Raw genomic sequence first — 22475 nt, 5'->3', positions numbered from 1 at the left:
ACTAGTCAAGGATCATATTACCTCCACCCTACCTGATACCCTAGACCCACTCCAATTTGCTTACCGCCCCAATAGGTCCACTGACGATGCAATCGCCATCACACTGCACACTGCCCTATCCCATCTGGACAAGAGGAATACCTATGCAAGAATGTTGTTCATTGACTACAGCTCAACATTTAACACCATAGTACCCTCCAAACTCATCATTAAGCTCAAGACCCTGGGTCTCGACCCCACCCTGTGCACCCTTTGACGGGCCGCTCCCAGGTGGTGAAGGTAGGAAACAACATCTCCACCCCGCTGATTCTCAACACTGGAGCTCCACAAGTGTGCATTCTCAGCCCTCACATGTACTCCCTGTTCACCCATGACTGCGTGGCCATGCACGCTTCCAACTCAATCATCAAGTTTGCAGACGACACTACAGTGGTAGGCCCGATTACCAACAACATCGAGACGGCCTTCAGGGAGGAGGTGAGGGCCCTCGGAGTGTGGTGTCAGGAAAATAACCACTCACTCAACATCAACAAAACATGGATGACAGGAAACAGCAGAGGAAGCTGTTCCTCTAGTGGAGAAGGTGGAAGGTTTTATCGGATAAACTGAAATGGTCCACCCACACAGACAGCATGGTGAGGAAGGTGCAACAACGCCTCTTCAACCTCAGGAGGCTGAAGGAATTTGGATTGTCACCCAAAACCCTGACAAACTTTTAGAGATGCACAATCGAGAGCATCCTGTCGGGCTGTAACACCGCCTGGTACGGCAATTGCACCGCCCTCAACCGCAAGGCTCTCCAGAGGGTAGTGCGGTCTGCATAACGTATCACCGGGGGTAAACTACCTGCCCTCCAGGACACCTACAGCCCCCGATGTCACAGGAAGGCAAAAAAGATTAATGACAACAACCACCCGAGCCACTGCCTGTTCACTGCGCTATCATCCAGAAGGCGAGGTCAGTACAGGTGCATCAAAGCTGGGACCGAGAGACTGAAAAACAGCTTCTATCTCAAGGCCATCAGACTGTTAAACAGCCATCACTAACATAGAGAGGCTGCTGCCAACATACAGACTCAAGTCTCTGGCCACTTAAATAAATGGACTCAATAAAAGGTATCACTAGTCACTTTTAATAACGCCACTTTAATAATGTTTACATATCCTACATTACTCATCCCATATGTATATGTACTGTGCTCTATACCATCTACTGCATCTTACCTATGCCGCACGCCATCGCTCATCCATATATTAATATGTACATAATTGGTTCATCCCTTTACTTTTTGTGTATATGTGTATAAGGTAGTTGTTGTGAATGTTAGATTACTGTTAAATATTATTGCAGTCGGAACTAGAAGCACAAGCATTAACATCTGCTAACCATGTGTATGTGAGCAATAAAATTGATTTGATTTACTTGTAAATAATGATCTTGTTTAGAGTTTTTTTCCTGAAATAATGAATACAAATTAGCTAAAGTGAAGACGTTGTTAGCTTTATGACATGGTCACCATTTTAACTGGCTAGCCAGCTAAGGTAACATTAACTAGCTAGCTAGAAACGAACCAAAACATTGTTTAGGAAGTAGCTTTCAGTTGCCTGGTTTGCTAAATTGACATATCCTAAATTCATTTTTAAACAGGTGGGTTTATTGGTGTTAAAATACACCAACCTTTAGTCTTGAAATCTTTGGTTGTTTAGTACATGGCCTCATGTGGATCCTTAAAGAGATGGGTGGAGCTAAGGCTTAAGAGGGTGGGAATAATGCTGAATGGGTGTAGACAAAGAGGAGCTCTCAAGTAGGTATACCAAAAATCATCAAGGGCCATTTTCTCAAAAGTGTGGTTACAAGTTTAGCAACTTTCAGAATTGCAGAATTACTTTCCCGATATACCATTTTCTAGTCTCTACTTTTATGCAATGTTTAAAAAAAAAACGCCATTTCAAATGTTGCTACATAAGCCCGAATCGTGCCGGTCGGTCACATATGTAAATACCGCAGGAGTCCTCTTACATTTGGGAACTTTACAGTCCTATTGATCAAACAACCATGAAAAGATAGGTGCTTTCTCCCTCAGTTATACACATCAACAAGAACAAGATCAACAACTAATGCTAGCCAGAGCAAGATGAGCTAAAATCTAACGAGGGGATATTAGCTAAACCATCTCAAACCTTTTCTGTTTGTTTCTTTTCTGTCTGATTGTTTCATATCTGCAAAGTAGTTAAAACGCTGTCAGTTCCACTTTAAGCAGGCTAAGAGACTTTCAAAGCAGAATTACTTTCCCATGTCCTTTCATCCACTCCACTCTCCTCTCTGTGTAGTGTCCAGTGTGCTCTCTCTTTCTCAGTCCAATGGGCATTTAATTGGGAGGAAGTGAACATGGTGGAGGATGAAGAGAATAAAGGGCTGGTTTGCACCACGCAGAACAATTTATCACTGCATGACAACTCATTGAAGTGTTGGGGACGTTTGTGAAATGAACGCTCCCTTTTAATGAGGGTCTCTCCATTTCACACTCTTTTTCTCCACCTGAGACCAAGCCACCTCTCTCTCTATGTTTATTTTCTCTCTCCCTTCTTTCCCCTCAGAGAGGTTGTAAACAGGGAGGACTGCTGTGTGTGTGTGTCACCGGGAACAGGTCATACAGTCTGTCCACCAGGCAGTCATCCCTCACTGCCTCCTAAAACAACACTAACCACTTTCCAATAGTGTCAGCTGGACCTCCAGAGCCCGCTTATCTCAGAGCTTATCTTCTTATTAGTACAGGCCAGTGCAGGGGAGGCAGGGTGAGAAGTGCTGCTGGATTCAATGGCTACTTTGATAGTGAAGATCTCCACTGAGTGCCAGCTTGGGTACAGAGGTCTAATGAGAGAGCCAGCTGGTAATCCCATGGCCAGGGTCTGATGGTGTTGGAAATAACACAACTATCACGACGGAGGCCATTATATAGAGATTTGGTTGTTTTCTGGATAGCACTGAACTCACTGTTCATTCACTCATTAACTAACTGCAAAGCCCGAAAGAAAGGAGGAATGAGATTGAAGAGAAGATCCAGGATCATTTTTAGGAGAGATAACCTGTCTAGGGCAACCCTGTTCCGATAGCGGAACCCCTCACCAACAGCCAATGAAATTGCAGGGCGCCAAATACAAATCAACAGAAATCTCTGAAATCAAATTTCTCAAACATACAAGTATTAGGCACCATTTTAAAGATACAATTCTCGGTAATCCAGCCAGAGTGTCTGTTTTCAAAAATGCTTTACAGTGAAAGCTCCACAAATGATTATGTTAGGTCACCACCAACTCACAGAAAACCCCAGCCATTTTTCCAGCCAAAGAGAGGAGTCACAAAAAAGCACAAATAGAGATACAATTAATCACTAACCTTTGATGATCTTCCTCAGATTACACTCATAGGACTTCATGTTACACAACACATGTATGTTTTGTTCGGTAAAGTTCATATTCATATCCAAAAATCTTATTTTACATTGGCGTGTTATGTTCTGTAGTTCCAAAACACGCAGTGATATTGCAGAGAGCCACATGAATTCACAGAAATACTCATTATAAATGTTGTTGAAAATTCAAGTGTTATGCATGGAACTTTAGATACACTTCTCCTTAATGCAACCGCTGTTTCAGAATTCAAAATAACTTTACGGAAAAGCATAATCTGAGAACGGCGCTCAGAGCCCAAACCAGCCAAAAGAAATATCCGCCATGTTGCGCAGTCAACATTAGTCATAAATAGCATTATAAATATTCACTTACCTTTGATGATCTTCATCAGAATGCACTCCCAGGAATCGCAGTTCCACAATAAATGTTTGTTTTGTTCGATAATGTCCATCATTTTGTCCATTTATGTCCAAATAGCTTCTTTTGTTAGGGCGTTTGGTAAACAAATCCAAAAGCGTGTTCAGGTCCAGTCTGACGGAAAGTTCCAAAAGCTATATTACAGGTCAAAGAAACTTGTCAAACTAAGTATAGAATCAATCTTTAGGATGTTTTTATCCTAAATGTTCAATAATGTTCCAACCGGAGAATTCCATTGTCTGTAGAAAAGCAATGGAACGAGAGATACCTCTCATGTGAAATGCGCGTGACTGAGAACGAGGCTGCTGGCAGACCCCTTAGTCAAACAGCTCCCATCCGGCCACCCTTCACAGGAGAAGCCTGAAACACATTCTAAAGACGGTTGACATCTAGTGGAAGCCTTAGGAAGTGCAACATAACCCATATCCCACTGTGAATTCGATAGGGGCTGAGTTCAAAAACTACAATCCTCAGATTTACCACTTCCTGTTTGGATTTTTTCTCAGGTTTTTGCCTGCCATATGAGTTCTGTTATACTCACAGGCATCATTCAAACAGTTTTAGAACCTTCATAGTGTTTTCTATCCAATTATAATAATAATATGCATATATTAGCATCTGGGACTGAGTAGGAGGCAGTTCCCTCTGGGCACGCTATTAATCCAAAAGTGAAAATGCTGCCCACAAACCCCAAAAAGATAGCATTCAGACACAAGTGTATATCACAAGTAAATATTATAATTTGATCAAACATTTTTAAGGAAAGTGCAGTATTCACTGATTTATGATGTTCCTATATTCATAGATGACCCTATACTGTAAGAAAAATGACATGCTGCTCTGACAGACAATACATACATTCTGTCTGTCATGGATGTGTATAAGGGGGTTGCTGGGGCATGGGAATACATATGACAGCTCATGGATAGTATTGACCCTTCGGTCTCGTTGAATTGCTCTAGTTCTACATTATTTATGAGTACACATGATTTATGGGTAAACCTCTCCTACACCAACTGAAGTTTCTCAACGACACACTGGTGACTGGAAAAATCCTTCCCTAAAATATGAATTACATTATGGAGTTTACAATAAAAAAGAAAATACCTTGATGTGAGTTGAGAGATGGAAAATACAAGGTGGAAAAATCACAAAACTACAGAAGCACTTTGAAGCTGCATAAACAACAGCATCAAACATGGATTAAAAATATTTTTTTAGTTTGTTGTGAAGTTTTTGTGATTATGTCTCTCAAAAGCTTTCTGGTGATTTCTTGCTCTCTCCACAGTCTTAAAAAATGTATTTGTCTGCGAGCTCTTCAAACTTCTCGTTGATTTCTTCAAGGGAATAACTTTCAAATCTTAGGATATAAAACATTTTAAATTACAATACTATTCTTTCTTTAATGTGTACCCATGTTCAACTCCTTTCCACACTTCCCACAACCTCCTTCCCACATGTAATGTAGGTTTACAAATTAGTGTTCTTCACAGGTAAACACAAGAACTCTGAGTTAATACAAATTAACTTCCCTTTGGAAGGTAGTTTTGAGTAGTTACTGAATATTGGCTCTTACAGTGAACAGACAGGAAGTAAAACACCTTCTGGAGCACAGTGGCCAGGAATTTCTTCTTCTCATGCGGGGCTAGGAAGCTGGTGAATAAAACATGTCTTGAAGTAGAACCACTATATTTTAACTTTATAGGACAAATTGCCTGCAAGGCTCATGAATACCACACCTGCAATATCTACATAAATTGATCAGGTGGGTGGGAGGAGCCTGTATCCCTGATGAATACAAATGACAGCGAGTTTCAGCACTCCAGGAGAGGAGACACCAAGGTCAGGCACCAGGGACACAATGGGCTCTCTGCCTGCCCCAAAACACAGGCAGGGTTTGTGGAGGGATGAGGGCAGCAGCAGGGGGGCTAATGCATCTGGATGGGCTGGTGATGGTATAGCGATGCCCTGCTGATATTCTGCTTCTGCCTGCTCATTTGTGGAGTCTGGGCTGGGCCTCAGGGCTATAGGAATGCAGCCAGGGATGCAGCTCTGTCAGTATCAGCCTGCTCTATGTCAGCCTCAAATCTATCACTTTCAGCCGATCAATAGAGAGCTCTTCCCCTACTCGGGTACAGGCCTGGTAGGGATGACCTGATCTCTCAGACTGATTTTCTCACCCGGCTCTGATCAAGATCCATAATGCCAGCTTAGCTTGGCTTAGCTGCCCTCTGGACAGAAACCTCCCTATTCAGGCTCAAAGGTCAACTCCACTGCTAAATGCATTACCACCACCAAAATCCTCCCACCCGGTTCTCTCTCAAGCCTCACAGGGTCACGTTTGCTTTTAGATAGAAGACCAAAACAGACCATCTCTGAAAATACTGCCTTAATGATATGTCAAGAAATTCATCTTTTTGACAATCCTCTCCAATGTTTTAGGGATTTGATCTATTAGTTTTACAGGGGAAGAAAACCACACATTTTGTATCAATGGGGCATCTACATTTTGGCCAGATGTGGAAAGCGAAACTTGGTATACACCAATAAAATAACGAACTTTAAAGGAAGCCACAATTACATCACCTTTTTAAGCCTTTCAATTATGTAGATATTTTAAGACAGTCTGTATTTTACATCTGACACAAAAATAATACACCATTAAAATAAGCACTTCCACTCTTTGAAAATGGAAAACTCGCAAACTTAGTTCCGCACAAGTGCAGTTCCCACCCACACTAGGCTTGCCACTTTATCAAAAACAAGTGGGAATTGCCTCTCTCTCCCAGTCTATCGTAGAAAAGGCTTTGTAGAGAAGGAACAAGGATGGATAGAACAGATCCTTCTCATTTAGAAAGCAGATTAAATAGGTATTTAAACAGAGCGTCCTATGTGTCAAGGAGAGAGTGGCTCCGGATCAGAGGACATTTCATTACATGTGTTGTACTCATTAACATTACATGTATTATGACACATGTGAACACCGCAGAAGACTCAATTAGCTAGCGCTATTTCTCATCAGCCCCCCAGCTCTACTATACCAGCTTCTAATGGATTGCCACTTCAGGATTCATACATCAGCCTCAACTGTAGACTCTATGAGTCATGCTATGCAAAGAAATGCAATGCTTTGCCCTGGCAAGGCAATCAGCTGGAGTAGTGCATGAGTGCCATTCAATAATGGGAGGAAAATACAGGTCCCTGTAGTGTAGTATAGTGTAATGCAGGGGTTCCCAACTGTTTTTCCACAGGGCCCCCTTTTTCACAGTTGAAATGTTTCATTGTTTATTGACAGCCAACAGTATATTAAATACAACACTAGCTTGATTTTGTATAATTTGAGGGACCTTTTTTTAAGCTAATTTCCTGCAATTCTATGTAGTTTAATAAGACTTGAAATATTTTAGGTCGTCTATTTAAATATAATAATAATAAAACAATTTAGACCTAATTTTCCCAAATGTTATTGTATTACCAAATATTTATTAACCTTTATTTAAACAGGGGAAACAAATTGAGACAGAGTCTCTTTTACAGTTGTGCCCTTTATTGTGATACAATAAAAACAACACAACAATTAATAAAAATGTAAAAACAAACTAAATTAAAACATATACAAAGTACAAGATGGAGATTAAAAATATTTAAATAAATACATTTCTATAAGAAAAACACACATTACAAAATGCAATCACAGTTTAAAGTTAATGTAATATAACAAAACATATAACTGGAATTCTCTCTGCAATCATTCCATGAGTGTGGAGCATGATATTCAAATACTGTTTTGCCTAATTCGGAGTGAATCCGGGGTATCTCTTGCATGTCCTGTGACAGAGTCAGATAAATACTATCTGACCACTGGAATTTTGAGTTAAGATGTCATGTCTTATTATGTCTGTTCCTGTCCTTTCTCTTCACTCTGTCTCTCTCTGCTGGTCTTATTAGGTTACCTTCTCTTTCTCTCCTTCTCCAGCTGTTCCTCATCTCCCCTAACTAGCTCGTTCACCCTTTCCCCACCTGTTCCCTTTTTTCCCTCTGATTAGGTCTCTATTTCTCTCTCTGTTCCTGCTACTTTCGGTGTCAGATTCTTGTTTGTGTTTCTCATGCCAGAAGCAAGCTATCGTCTCGTTTGCTTCCTCCTAGTCCTATCCTGTCGGAGTCTGCCTGGCAGGTGCATCCTGTACACTTCTAACTATCTTTTGTTTGCACTGTGTCCAGTTCATCATATGCTACGTGTGATCAGGTACCACCGTTCCTCTGTGACCCGCACCGACCCAGAGCGACCTGCAGCCTGTCGCCGCTACCCAGCTATTCATCAGAGGGACTTTATGTTTCATTTGTCGCCCTCTCTGCGGGTAGTCTATTGTGCCATTGACAACGTCGGAAGAGGATCTATGCCATTCCTGTTTTTTCATTAAAAGAACTCTGTTTCTGTTAAACCGCTTTTGGGTCTTCACTCAAGTGTATAACATAAGATAATTAGGATTAAGATAAGTTTCTGTAAAACAGCTTTATAGACAAATATCAACCAGTGTCTGGTCCTTCTAAAAGTCAGGGAGTCCCAGCCAACTGAAGTGTACAAAAGGCAATGACGTGTGCAAAAGTTTGCACCAGTAACAAAGCGCAATGTCTTCAGTACTGATGCTGATCCATGCATATATAAAACATCACCATAATCAAGCACTGACATGAAAGTGGCCTGTACAATTTCCTTTCTGTCCTGTGATGACAGATAAGATTTTTTTGTTCAGATTTTACAATTGTATACTTTTGGATTGCGAAAATACCATATACTTAGTTTTACTTGAATTAAGCACCAGCCTAAGATCTACAAGTTCATCTTGAAGCAATTGAAAGTCAAACTGCTGGAATGTAAATGCTTGAGGGAGTGATGTGGCTGTGGCATATAGTACTGTGTCATCAGCATAGAAATTAAAGTTGTATTTTTTCACTGAGTTACAGATATCATTTATGTATATAGTGAATAATAAAGGACCTAAAATCAAACCTTGTGGGACTCCTTTGTGAACAGTGACAAAACCTGATTTTACTCCATCTGCAATAATAGCCTGAGATCTATCACTGAGATAATTCTGAAACCACACACATGTATCGGAGGCCAACCCCAATGCGGTCAGTCTATTCAGTGGAAGAGAATGATCAACTGTATTGAAAGCCTTTGACAGGTCAACAAACAAAGCAACACAGTTCAACTTCTCATCCAAAGCTCTTACAATACAATTTACAACCAGTGTGGTGCCTGTGATAGTACTGTGCCCCGGGCGGTCTAAAACCGGATTGAAATGTATTCAGTATGCAGTTGTCAGACAAGACAGAGTGCAGCTGTACATTTACCAATGACTAACATTTCTGTAAGACAAGACAGTTTAGAGATTGGTCGATAATTATCAAGGTCACCAGTATCCCCATCTTTGTGCAGAGCCAGCACATAGGCAGTCTTCCAAATCTTAGGTATGACCCCAGAGGACAACGTGAGGTTAAAAATATGAGTGAGAACACCAGAGATAAGTGGTGCAGCTCTAGCCAGCAACCCTGGGTCAAGTTTGTCAGCCCGTTGCTTTCTTAGTGTCTATGGTTAGCAAGGCATCAATAATTTTATCCTCTGGGAAGAGGCTTAGTGAGAAACTCTGACCATCAGCATCAGCATACTCATGCATAATCCCTTCATATTTATCATTTCTTCCTTCATTTGTGGTCGACATTTTCTCCAAAAGATTGCCTGCTGCAATGAAATGATTGTTGAAGGAATTATCAATGGCATTCTTATCAGTAATGAGTCCAGTATCCAACCCTATCTGATTTGGGAGTGTAGAGTGCATATTGTTATTTAATGTTTTAAGTACTTTCCAGAATTTGGCTGGATTCCCGAAACAGTCATTTAAACTGGTCACAGAGTAATCCAATTTTGTTCTTCTAACAAGTCTGATGCACAGGTTTCTCCGGTGCCTAAAAGTTAGCCAGTCAGAACTAGAATAAGTTTCTCTTGCCTTAGCCCATGTTATCTCTTTTACCAATAGTATCAGAAATGTCTGAACTAAACCATGGGTTTGATCTATTCTTTGCTCTAACCTTAGTGTATGGAGCGTGTTTATCGGCAATGGTAATAAAAACACTAGTACATTTTTCGAACGCCAACTCGGCTCCATTTATATTACAAATAGATTCAAGATTACTATGGGAAAGATCCTGTCAGGAAGTTTGTTCACTAAAGTTTCCATAATTTATTTTTGTGATAATATAAGGTTTGGCCCTATGCATTTTGACATCTCTAGTACATGCAATGGGGCAGTGATCACTGACACCTAGTGGAAATACTCCCCTAGCTCTATATTTCTCAGGTGCATTTGTTAGTATATAATCAAGCAATGAGGACTTTGTAGGCACCTTAAGATTTGGACTTGTTGGCTCAGTGATTAATTGTGTGAGATTTACCTCAGTAGAAAACTCTTTAAAACTGTCTGAGTCCTGTGTTTTCCAATCAAAGTTAAAATCTCCCAGGAAAATGACTTCAGTTGATATAAAAGTGGCTAATAAGTCTGTTAAATGGCTACGCATATTCTTACTAGACAGTGGGCAATATACTCCAACAATTGTAACTTTACAGTTGTTACCTAATGTGAGACTTAGAGCTAACACTTCAAACTGATTTGGAATGGAGAAAAATTAAATTAGTGCAAAGGAGAGGTACTTTTTAGCATAGATAGCCACTCCTCCCCCTCTACTCATCCTGTCAGCTCTAAAAAACATTGTACCCTCTTCATAAAATAAAAAATTGACAATATACTATGTATATTCAAATGTAAAACCCAAGTCCCTTACAGTTTTAAAACCTCTTGAAACTCTAGGGGCGCTATATCATTTTTGGATGAAAAACGTTCCCGTTTTAAACAAGATATTTTGTCACAAAAAGATGCTCGACTATGCATTTAATTGATAGCTTTCAAAAGAAAACACTCTGACGTGTCCAGAACTGCAAAGATATTTTCTGTGCGTGCCCTAGAACGTGAGCTTCAGGCAAAACCAAGATGAGACGGCATCCAGGAAATGAGCAGGATTTTTGAGGCTCTGTTTTCCATTGTCTCCTTATATGGCTGTGAATGCGAGAGGACTAAGTCTGCCCTTTCTGTCGTTTCCCCAAGGTGTCTGCAGCATTGTGACGTATTTGTAGGCATATCATTGGAAGATTGACCATAAGAGACCACATTTACCAGGTGTCCGCCCGGTGTCCGCCCGGTGTCCTGCGCCGAAATTGGTGCGCAAAAGTCAGCTGCAAGTATTTTTCCATGGAATTTAAAGAAGAATGCAAGCTTCCACAAACGATATATCAATGAAGAGATATGTGAAAAAACACCTTGAGGATTGATTCCAAACAACGTTTTTCATGTTTCGGTCGATATTATGGAGTTAATTCGGAAAAAGTTTGACGTTGTAGGTGACTGAATTTTCATTTCGTTTCGGTAGCCAAATGCGATGTACAAAACGGAACGATTTCTCCTACACACAGACGCTTTCAGGAAAAACTGCGCATTTGGTATGTAACTGAGAGTCTCCTCATTGAAAACATCCGAAGCTCTTCAAAGGTAAATGATTTTATTTATTTGGTTATCTGGTTTTTGTGAAAATGTTGCGTGCTAAATGCTACTCAAAATGCTAAGCTAGCTTAGCATACTCTTACACAAATTAGTCAATTTCTATGGTTCAAAAGCATATTTTGAAAATCTGAGATGACAGTGTTGTTAAGAAAAGGCTAAGCTTGGGAGCAGGCGCATTATTTTCATTTTATTCGCGATTTTCAGAAATCGTTAACGTTGCGTTATGCTAATGAGCCTGAGGCTTTAGTCACGATCCCGGATCCGGGATGGGGAGTTTCAACATTAATATGTTTAATTATGATAATTTAAATGAACCCTCAATTTAATTATACATATTCTGTTTTACAGAAGGTGATTTGATCAATTGATAGCGACAGAGTCACACATTGAATAAGATTAAATGACTTAAATGTCTTAAATGTAAATGTAATTACTTCCTAAGCAAAGTCCAATTTCTTTGACTCCTCGACTTTAGAAGGTCGTAGCTCACCTTCTCACTGTTACAGAGATAAACCAAAGATATTCCCATGTGCATCAAATTTTACCTCTTGTTTCTAGCCTAAAGCATTGGGGATTTACGCTTTAGATCTGTATAAACAGTCGCGAATTGTTAATACAAAAAAAGATAACTTTACCCTCAAAACCCTTGGTGTAGTGTATTGTTGCATCATGTCGTGTGCTGCTTAGACACTGATTGAGACCAGTGTATTCTGACATCTCTACTTACAGGTATACCTTAATGCATAGAATAATATACAATTTAATATTCTATCTGCACCCAGCCCGATATTAAAACAATGCACAAACTTCAAACTTCACTGTGATGTATTTGTGCTCATGTCTGACAGGGTACTGGATACATGCTCTGCTCACATACCTGTGTGTCTGACGATGTGTTTGATAAATCACTTTCCTGCTATTTCACTTGCCTGGCACTATAAGGTGCAAGGAATTAAATGAATGTGGGAAAATAACACATCAATAAGGAAACATTATGAATGCATGCATAAGGAAATCTATAGTAAAGTTTTACCAAACATCCAACTGAGTATCATTGATGGATTACTGTATCATTTGGGAGAGGAAGTGGCCGGAGAAGGCCAGGGTGATGATGTATTGTTTAACAATACCATTCAGAAAGCACATGAATACAAACCACTTCTTTAATTTCTCCTCATCTCCATGCTGTTTAAATGAGCTGTGTTTAAGTGAGCACAGTTTGCTGCCGAAGCTGGAGCAGGAAGACATATGAGTGGTGTTATGATGCATGCCTAGTCTTCTCACTCTCTTTTCATCCCTGGAGTAGAGCAGCGTGGGTAATGATCATGAGGCTGGGCAGGAGCTTATTACTTCAAGATAGGAAAGGAAAATGGGCCAGCCTCCTGCTGCGTTGCTGAGGAATCAGCTCAGCCACCAATTACTGCCATTAAGATCCATCCACTCATGACCTAAAAAACACACAGCTACTTACCACTATAGGAGCAGAAGGGAGGAGGTGAGGAGAGATACTACTGTATATTAAGGTATGTTTGTCTGAATTAAACAAAAGAAGGGAGGGAAGAAGAGAAGGGGGAGAAGAGGGAGGAGGGAGGAGGGAAAATGGTGTGGGAGAGAAAACTCTTCTGAAAGTGAGAAAAGGACAGCTGTAGACAAGAGGAGAGAGAAGTGTTTAAGGTGTTTCTCTGTTCTTTCTTCTCCGATACTTCTGAATTCCCTTTTTTTAAAGGCTTTTAAAATAATTGCAGCATTTGCAGAAATCCTGCTTCAAGATTTGAAATGGGTGACAAAACCATTGAACAGTGCTGGGAGCTGGCAGTGTGCAGGTGTCCCTGCTACAGGAGGAGGCTGCTTCAAAGAGGAAAGAAAGAGAGCTCATCTTTCAAAAAAAATTCTCTCTCTCAGAGGTGTCATCTACAGTAGAGCCCTATCACTTGACTCCGGAAGTGCAATAAAATGCCTTTTTGTTGTTGTAATAATCAATTAGAACAATGGCACAGTCATTTAGAGCATGCCGTAAATGGGTTGAGGAGCAACTGAGGTAATAAGCCATGAATGTTATCCAACCTTGAATAAGCTTGCCATTATTAATAATCATTAGCTTTATTACATTATAACCTTGGTCACTTATGGATCCCCCTTTCTGTTTAAGGGATTATTTCTGGCCTAAACTCAATTAGCTTCTCTGTCATGGCAAAAGACAATCTAGCCTATTAGCCTAATTAGTCCTAATTACAGATGAAAGCCTCTTCTTAACCAAAGCGACAGAGCTGTTGTGTCAACAGATGCCTGCAGTGTGCTCTCTGAAGTCTCCCCACTCAACTCGATTAAAGAGATTTGAGCAGCCCACTTTCTTTCTTTCTTTCTCTCTTTCTTTCTCTCTGATTCTCTGTCACCCATCACTGATAATAACGCTGTTCTATTCTCCCTGGCCTGTAAAGAGCTGCATGCTCTTCTCTCTGAACCCTCTACATCCCCAAACATAAGGGATCAACAGCTGGAAGACATCATTATTGTGTCACAGACACAGGTCTTTGTCCAGTCTCCTGTCCTGTCCTACCACAGAGACACAATGTAACACTGTCTTTGTCTCAGAAACACAGTTATGTTCTTGTTTTCCCACTGGCAGTGGGGAAGTGGGGCTGATCAGTAGGGTGAGGAGGGGAGGGTGAGAGGAGAGGAAGCCATCTATGGGCTTGTCATGCCAGAGTGATCCCAAGTAATCTAATCCATCCTTCCTCGCTGGTTTGCCTTCTCTTGCAATGTTGCATGCAGATTGCACAAACACATTTACAGACACATGCTCAAGTCTCTCTCTGTGTGTGTGTGTGTGTGTGTGTGTGTGTGTGTGTGTGTGTGTGTGTGTGTGTGTGTGTGTGTGTGTGTGTGTGTGTGTGTGTGTGTGTGTGTGTGTGAGAGAGAGAGTGAGTGAGGGTACTGTATGTGCTCTGTGACAATGTCTGAGGTTGTGTGTGTGAGTTGTGTACACAATGTGAGTCTATTGTGTGTTTTTTGTTTCTCTTGGGGTTTAGTGATGAAGAAGGTGGGAAGACTCAGGGTGTCATGTCCTTAAAATACATTCCACAAAGGAGAGGCAGCGAGTATACTGACCAAGGAAATGGTCTGACACGAGTCTGCACATTACAGGCCAGGGTATTTCCCTCTCAAACTATTGATTATAGGACTGGAGTAAGGCTGGACACCAACAGCCCTATATCCTGTCAATCTTATTGGTTGCTTATGTCAAAATGTCAATATCAGCAATGGAAACGTCAATCGTGCATTGACCAGGTGGAGTCCTGAGATATGCATTGAAATGTTAAGTCCCTCCATTACATGTAGTGTTATGACCATAGAAATATAATTACTAGAATGGAAATCTATATCTACTAGAAAGGGCATCTATTGCTAAGGTCATCACTGGCTTAACGGAAGGCTTCCTGAATAGAATACTAAATCAGGACAGGATAACTAAACACAAGAGGTTACATAGCACATCCATACAGTACACATCTGTAATCTGTTCTAATGTATTTGAATACACCATTCATCTTCTCATATGAGCCTCGCACCATAATGTTTATGCATTAATTGTTTTAGCCAAGATTATCAAATTATTCTAATAGCAGGTTAAATATGATGGCTCTTTGTCGCTATAGAAAAGCCTTTATTAATCAGCCTTGAACCATAAATCCTTATTCCACTCAAAATGTATAATGATTTCATCATAATACCAGGCCCTATTAGTGATGGATTAGTACATGGGCGTAGAAGTGTGCAGTGCTTTCACAAAGATCCCAAGTCAGTCTATAAATCTGGCAGCCACAAAAACACCTTCAAATGCATTTCCTCATTTATAATTTTGCAAATACTGTATACCAAAATATGAGCAAATGTATCTGCAAATGATCAGAGAAATGACTGAGCCTTAAATGGATATTGTGCTCATTCTCGTACCTACATAAAGCTCCCTCAGAGACAGTATGGAATACAGATGTTAAAAAGAGAAATGCTATTTATACATTTGTGTCAATGCAAAGCGTGGGTGCAAATATCCCTTTTATATGCCAGAAACATTATTGACACGTCAGAAGAATGAAAGGAATATCAAAAGGCAACTATGGGTATTAAATCTACCTCTGTAAAAAAAAGGAGAAGAAAAAAAGCATAAATTATTTGGAAAATAGATCTGTGGGGTACAAGAGTTAGAGTAGCTGCATTCCTCTGAGCACAGCAACACAGGCAAATGCAGCCACCCACAGGCACCTATTTTGTAGCTATAGGCGCTGCTAATATGGAATTATTTATACTCGACAGTGCACTCACAACATTCATTATGCATACCACAAACATAGAAATAAAGCTCTTACAGAAAATCACATATCTCAACACTGGCAAGCAACATGTCATGCTTGTAAGTGGGTGTAATTGATCTTTCTGGTATCTTTCTGTTGCTTTTCTGGATCTAACTCTGTTTAGAAAGCCAAGGCAAATGAGGTGAAAGATGTTCTGTGAAGTTCAATGGAGTAGCTTTGGTGAATCCATCCAATAGAGAGGCTAATCTGTATAGCAGCCTAAAGAGAGAAAAACACCTGCAGGCCTACCCTCAGGCCACAGAGAGCCTCCAGGCCCCACACAGGCCCCACACAGGGCCACACGCACCCACTCCTCCTCCATGCCAAAACACACACTCCACAGGCAAAACACTGAAGCTAAAGGTCTGCGATTTCAGTGTAGTTACATCAGGAATCAAAGATCTAAGATTTCTTAGATGTGTAATGTACAAGACCTTTAAACATATTGCTCCACAATAATAATATACAGTAAGTGATTATACAAAATATGCAATAGATGTACAAAAGTCAAAGTTGTGAATAGAAAAACAATTATGTGAAGCATCGTCACTGCTGTGAACAGCAGGATGCACAGTGTGTAACCTACAAAACTTTGAGTGAACTTTGTGCTCTTCAGATCTCTGGCACAGTCCATCTGCTCTGTGTGTTGTAGTGATTGTGACTGGCTGACTGGCACCACTCACCATGGCCAGGGGCACAATGCCCCCCAGGTCCTTCTGGGCCAGTCGGATCTCCGTCTCTGCCTCCTGCGTGGTGGCATGGCTGCCCGGGTACTCCACCTGCCACGTGATCCAGCGGCTGCCCAGTGGACCCAGGAAGCTGTCCACTTCCAGGTCCACCTGTAGGACCCTCTGCACACCCTCCTCAGACCTGCAGCACAGACCAGAGAGAAAGAGATGGGAGAGGATCAGTATTTTATTAGAAAGTAACAGTGTGTCCGTCCATGAGCTCTACCAACACACAGTCCTAATACAATTATTAAAAATAGTGGAGTCTGATGACTAAATCAATGTCCCTGACATTTTAGACTGTGCTTCTACAAAAGGTCAACACTGGTCCATGGTATGATATGCACTGTTAATAGCTATTTCTCACAGCTCTATATTGACATTCTTCATACTGCCCATACGGCTACAGTTGCTCTGTACAGTACTGTAATACATACTAATCTTTATCTCAGAGGGAGGCTACAAGTAACTGTCACCCCCTGCTCTGGACATGAAGGCGTGGGTGTTAACCACTGCCCTCATTTGCAGCAGCAGCACAGTATGAATATATAGCATTACAGTATATGCAATGCAGGGAGAATATATGGCAGGGCTGCATTAAGGCAGACAAATGGAGAGCGTTGATAATATCATTTCCCGGTGACACCATAAGTCTCTGGTGCTCAGAGTTTAAATAAATAGCCAGGAGGCAGCAAAGGTCAGCTTTACACAGAAGCAGGAAATGGAAAAGGCACAAGATCTGTTAGCCTTGTCTGGCGTGTCAAATGGCAGGGCTCAGGGCCAATACATTTCACGCACTGTCTCCAAGGCCCAACGGCACTAAACAGCATCTCCTTCATTTGAGGCTGACCAGAAAGAAAGAACGAGCGAGAAAAAGGAAAAATATCCACCCTCTCTCAATCTCTTTTGGTGCTGCTTGGCCTCAGGACAACGACGTCAGTTTGTCTACTGTACCTATGGCACATGGCAGATACAGTATGGCACCCTACAGTACAGAACAACACATCTAATTACTTTACCTTCTTTACCTACTTTACTTTAGCTTCATTCCAAGACCGCAAATCTATTTGCCCATTTTTTTTTATTGTTGTGGTGAACAAAGAACATGCGTAGTACTTCGAGAAAAGACATCTGAGCAAATATATAATGTTCTCAATTATGAATGTGACTCAGAAAACAGGAAAACTATGAATAATAGACCAGGCGTTTTATTTGCTGAACCCTGGGTTTTTGTAAGGCACATACTCACTTCCCTTTCTCTTATTTATTTTCAATCAGAGAGAATGAGTGATTTGTTGTGTCCTAGCACACAACAACCCAATTTCTACAAGAAACGGAAGTGAGTATAAATATTTAAAATGACAACCAACCAAATAACTTGTGCCGCATTCCATAACAGAGTAGCAATCAGCGTGGAGAGAGCTGGGTTGTGCTGGGCTGTCAGAGCAGTGGCATGGTAGAAAACGGCCTTACATAACTACTACATCCACAGTCCCTCTGACAAAACAGATGCCAATTTGGGTTGGAAGACCAATAAAAGCCGTGAGGTCATCAACCAAACAACGATGACAGCTGATGAACAGATTGACCAGAGTTTATAACCTTTGAACAGTATGTACAGTCACATGACTGCACTTTGGGCTGTGTCACTGGTAATCTGAAAAATGCCCTAGTTTCCTCACCCACTCAGATTTCAGTGCAAACATGATCCTCTGGTAACATCAACTTCAGAATACAATAGAATATACAAACTACAGAGTCAAACTAATGAAGGTGTCTAAGGAGAAGCAGGATTCAGCTGTGCATGGTGTGACGTGAACTCAAACACTGAAATGATTTCACCATTGGTCTCTTCTCTGAGCAAATCCATTCAGTTTTTTGAGATGTCAATTATTGCCCTCCCTACGGCATCATAGGTGCCATTTTTTAATAACTGCCGTGAAAATGAAGGACTTTATGAGGTTTCATCTGAATATAGAACACCAGCTCCAGAGATGTCAGGGAGATACAATTGCAGGTGACAATTTTCTTTGTTCTATGAGCGTAACCTTAACAAAGACATTCTGCAATTTTGAAAACTGAAAAATCTGACTGCAATAAAATGTTTGAATAATGAAGACAGTATAAAATGAGATAGGAGGTGAGAGGGGAGGATATGGGAGGAGATTGTGAAGAATGAGGAAATATCTAGGAGAAGAGGAATTCACACAGCTACATGTGCGTATTATTTTGGCCCTTTGACTTTGATGACATCACCTTGTTCATGAGAGCAGTAGCTTGTGTTAGATAAGTGCTGGTGAGCAGGCACAGTAATGCATATTAAAGGAGAATTTAGCAATTTCACTTGTTTTTGCTAAATTTACCCCAACCAGCAATTCACTTCCTCATTGTTGTTGTGCAGTACGGGGGCTCTGAAAGAACATGAACGAAGGCTCCAAAAACACTCAAATATGTCCTTTTAGAAAGGGAAACACTCAGTATAGTGATGCATGTCTTTAAATGTTGTGCATGAAATTGTTTCATTCCGAACTTTATCCTCGACGTTATATTCCATTTTGTTGCAACTTAGAGATTTGGTTGTAAAAAAGCAAACTTCTCCTTTAACACTTGACGGACTGGTGTGGGAGTTCTACCATGCAGGTAGCGATAGACAAGCCTGGAAAAAACATTATTCTACAGCATAGTAACACTCACTGTGAGTCACTGAATAGGAACGGGTGCTATAGGTAAAATACGGCGTGAACGTGTGAGTGTCTTAGTGCTTCTATTCAACAGACCTTGTAAGCTGTCAGCATGTGATGCATTTAATTAAATGAAGATGTCACGCCCTAATCTGTTTCACCTGTCTTTGTGCTTGTCTCCACCCCCTTCCAGGTGCCGCCCATCTTCCCCGTTAGCCCCTGTGCATTTATACCTATGTTCTCTGTTTGTCTGTTGCCAGTTCATTTTGTTCGTAGAACCTACCGGTATTTTTACCTTTGCCGCACTATTCTGGATTAACCAACCTCTGCCTGACCTGACCTGACCCTGTCTGCCATCCTGTACCTTTGCCTCTGTTGTTGTAATAAACATTGTTACTTCAACACAGTCTGCATCTGGGTCTTACCTTGAAATGTGATAATACGAACTGGCCATTACTGACCCAGCAGACTTGGACCAGCTCCGCTACGCCATCTCCTCCCAAGGAGCCACCATTGGTAGGCACGAGGAGTTGCTTCGCGGTCCGATCGCAGGGTTCCAGACTATGGCCAAACGTCACAACCAAGCAATGGACACATTGCGGGAGCAATTCCATTGGTTGTCTACTCGGCAGCCTATCACGATGGTAACCTCCCGCCCCTCAGTAACCCGGCTGGTAGCAGCGCCATCACCCCGGTTTCCCGGGAACCCCACTTACCTCCCCGGAGCGCTTCGATGGAGAGTCGGGTGTTCCCTCGTATGGAGCTGCAGCCATCCTCCATCCCCTCGGACCTCTCTAAGATAGCATACCTCATCATGCTGATGTCCGGGAGGGCCCTTGCCTGGGCTACGGCCGTTTGGGAACAACAGTCGGCCGTATGCTTCAGTCTGGAGAAATTCGTGGCGGAGGTAAAAAACGTTTGAGGCTCCGGTGTCCGGGAGATAGGCTGTTTGGAAGTTACTCCAGCTACGACAGGACTCCCTCAGTGTGGCAGGCTATGTGGTGGATTTCCGCACGCAAGTAGTGGAGTGTGCCTGGAACCCGGAAGCGCTGTTCGACACGTTCCTGCACGGATTATCGGAGGAAGTAAAGGACGAGCTTACAGCCCAGGAACTACCGATGGATCTTGACTCGCTCATTGCTTTATCCATCCGCTCGATGGTCGGCTATGGGAATGTAGGAGGGAGAAGAGGTCTGATTGCTGTCCCGATCGCTCACCCAAGGATCCCAGCTTTCATCTGATGAACTCTGGAAGTTCCCGGTGTCTACGTCCCCGAGAAGATCTGAGCTGACCCGAGTTCCTACAAGAGTAGGCTGAGGCAGCTCGGCAGGGCTAGGCTGTCTCCAGCCAAATGCGTACTCAGAATTGACAACCAAAGTTGTCTGTATTGCAGTACTGTCGGTCATTTTGTATCTACCTGTCCCTTCAAGAGACCTGGCTCATTCGTTGGAGTGAGTACTCTGGTGGGGATTAAAGAAATATTTTCTCCCCTTACTCGTCCCCCTCTCCACACCATTCTGCTGTGGGGCAACCAGTCCATGTCTCTCCAGGTACTCATCGACTCGGGGGCCGATGTAAGTCTTTTGGACGTTACCCTGGTGTCCGAGCTGAGCATCCCCACTCAACCCCTCTCCATTCCCATGAATGTTAGAGTGCTGGACGGGCGCTCTATAGGCCGGGTCACCAACCATACCACCCCCATCAACCGACGAGTGTCAGGGAACCACAGTGAGATGATCCAATTCCTGCTAGTTGAGTCTCCGCAGGTTCCCGTGGGATTGGGATTCTTTTGGCTCTTGGCCACTTCACTTCCGCAGCACCTACCAGTATCCAAGAAGGTCAAGCCAGATGCGCTGGCATACCGCTATAGTCCCACAGCTACAACCCCGGAAGCCCCTCTGCTGTTCTTCCTCTGTTGCCCTGTACCCTCTGTATATTTCCTACCTTCCTTGTGTCTAGAATTAAAACCATGTCTTACAGCCCTGTGTCTCCTGTTACCAGCGTTTTTACCTTTGCCCCACTACTCTGGATTACCGACCTCTGCCTGACCTGACCCTGACCCTGCCTGCCATCCTGTACCTGTGCCCATGTTGTAATAAACATTGTTACTTCGACATAGTCTGTATCTGGGTCTTACCTTGAAACGTGATAGAAGTAGACTTAAGTTGGCGTTGAGACAACTGTTGCTATGGAGTTTGTCTGACCTTTTGGGAGATCAAATTAAGCTAATCAACGTCTGAAGCTGCTAATGTTACTGGCAGATAAGAAACTTTACTTAATTTAGCCAATAAACTACTAGAAAGGCTGAAAAGACTGTCTTCTATTTTTTCAAAACACTGGTATCATCACAGGACAAGCAGGCCTGTCCCTCCAGCCCCTGGGACTGACAATCTCTCAGACTTCCAGCATGGACTCTAATTCAATTACACCAAAGGCCTCTGGATGTGTTCTATGCGGCTGGGCTGATAATCACCTGTAAACTGTCTGTGTTGTTCTACTGAGGCAGGGATGGGGGCCAGGTCTCACAGACAGACAGCTAAGCCAACAGCACCACAGAGAGAAGTTGGGGTAGAGCTAGACAAAGACTGTGGAGGAGTGTAGAAAGAGCATCTGGCAGGCTGGCTGAGATGGGAGGCTGGAGAGGGACCTGACAATACTGAGAGTCCTGACTCTGGCATGGAGAGGAGAATGAGCAGACAGGCTACACACAGGAGAGGTCATCTCAAACCTCTCAATCGCCACAACACAGTATTACCAGCAGGGGTGAAATAAACACATTGATAAGACCCATCGATCAAATAATAAAACATAATTCTGACATTTGTAATGAGAGGTACTCATTTAATACTAAGTCCTTTACATACAGCAGGATGTGGTTCATGTTGTATTGTTTTAGTATTTCTGATACGGTCTGAAACTCACATTTGAGATACCTGAGCTATTTCAGTCACACAAAGCTAACAAAAGCCCACCTTGGTAAGATCAGGCTAGCTATTACGTTTTAAGCCCCAAGGAGTCTAAAGAAATAAAGATTTCAATGTCACAGAGAATAAACTGACAGAAAAAATAAAACAGACCTTCCTGAGGTAATTCCTTTCTTGCAGTCCTCTCTAGAGGAAGACTATAATTGAAACTGGCTCTATTGTCCTATTATCAGAGCCAATGTTTCACTGTGACACTGTCATTTAATCTCTGGGAGATGTGATAGGGGCTTCTGTGTCCTCTCCCTTACACCGCTGGGGCTTACACTGCGACACAACCATCAGTG

At 42.0% G+C, this 22475-nt stretch overlaps 1 protein-coding gene across 1 annotated transcript in view; it reads right to left on the bottom strand.

The window, feature by feature from the left end:
- Positions 1 to 22475, bottom strand: part of si:dkeyp-14d3.1 (transmembrane protein 132C) — a 122540-nt gene that overhangs the window by 61911 nt on the left and 38154 nt on the right. The window contains exon 2 of the mRNA XM_064937422.1: positions 16482 to 16668. Within this exon, the coding sequence (XP_064793494.1) occupies positions 16482 to 16668 (187 nt within the window). The remainder of the gene's footprint in view (positions 1 to 16481; positions 16669 to 22475) is intronic.

The sequence above is a fragment of the Oncorhynchus masou genome, chromosome 25, assembly GCF_036934945.1.
Source record: "Oncorhynchus masou masou isolate Uvic2021 chromosome 25, UVic_Omas_1.1, whole genome shotgun sequence".
Taxonomy (NCBI): Eukaryota; Metazoa; Chordata; class Actinopteri; order Salmoniformes; family Salmonidae; genus Oncorhynchus; species Oncorhynchus masou.
The sequence above is the reverse complement of the archived record's forward strand: the minus strand, read 5'-3'. Positions and strand labels throughout refer to the sequence as shown.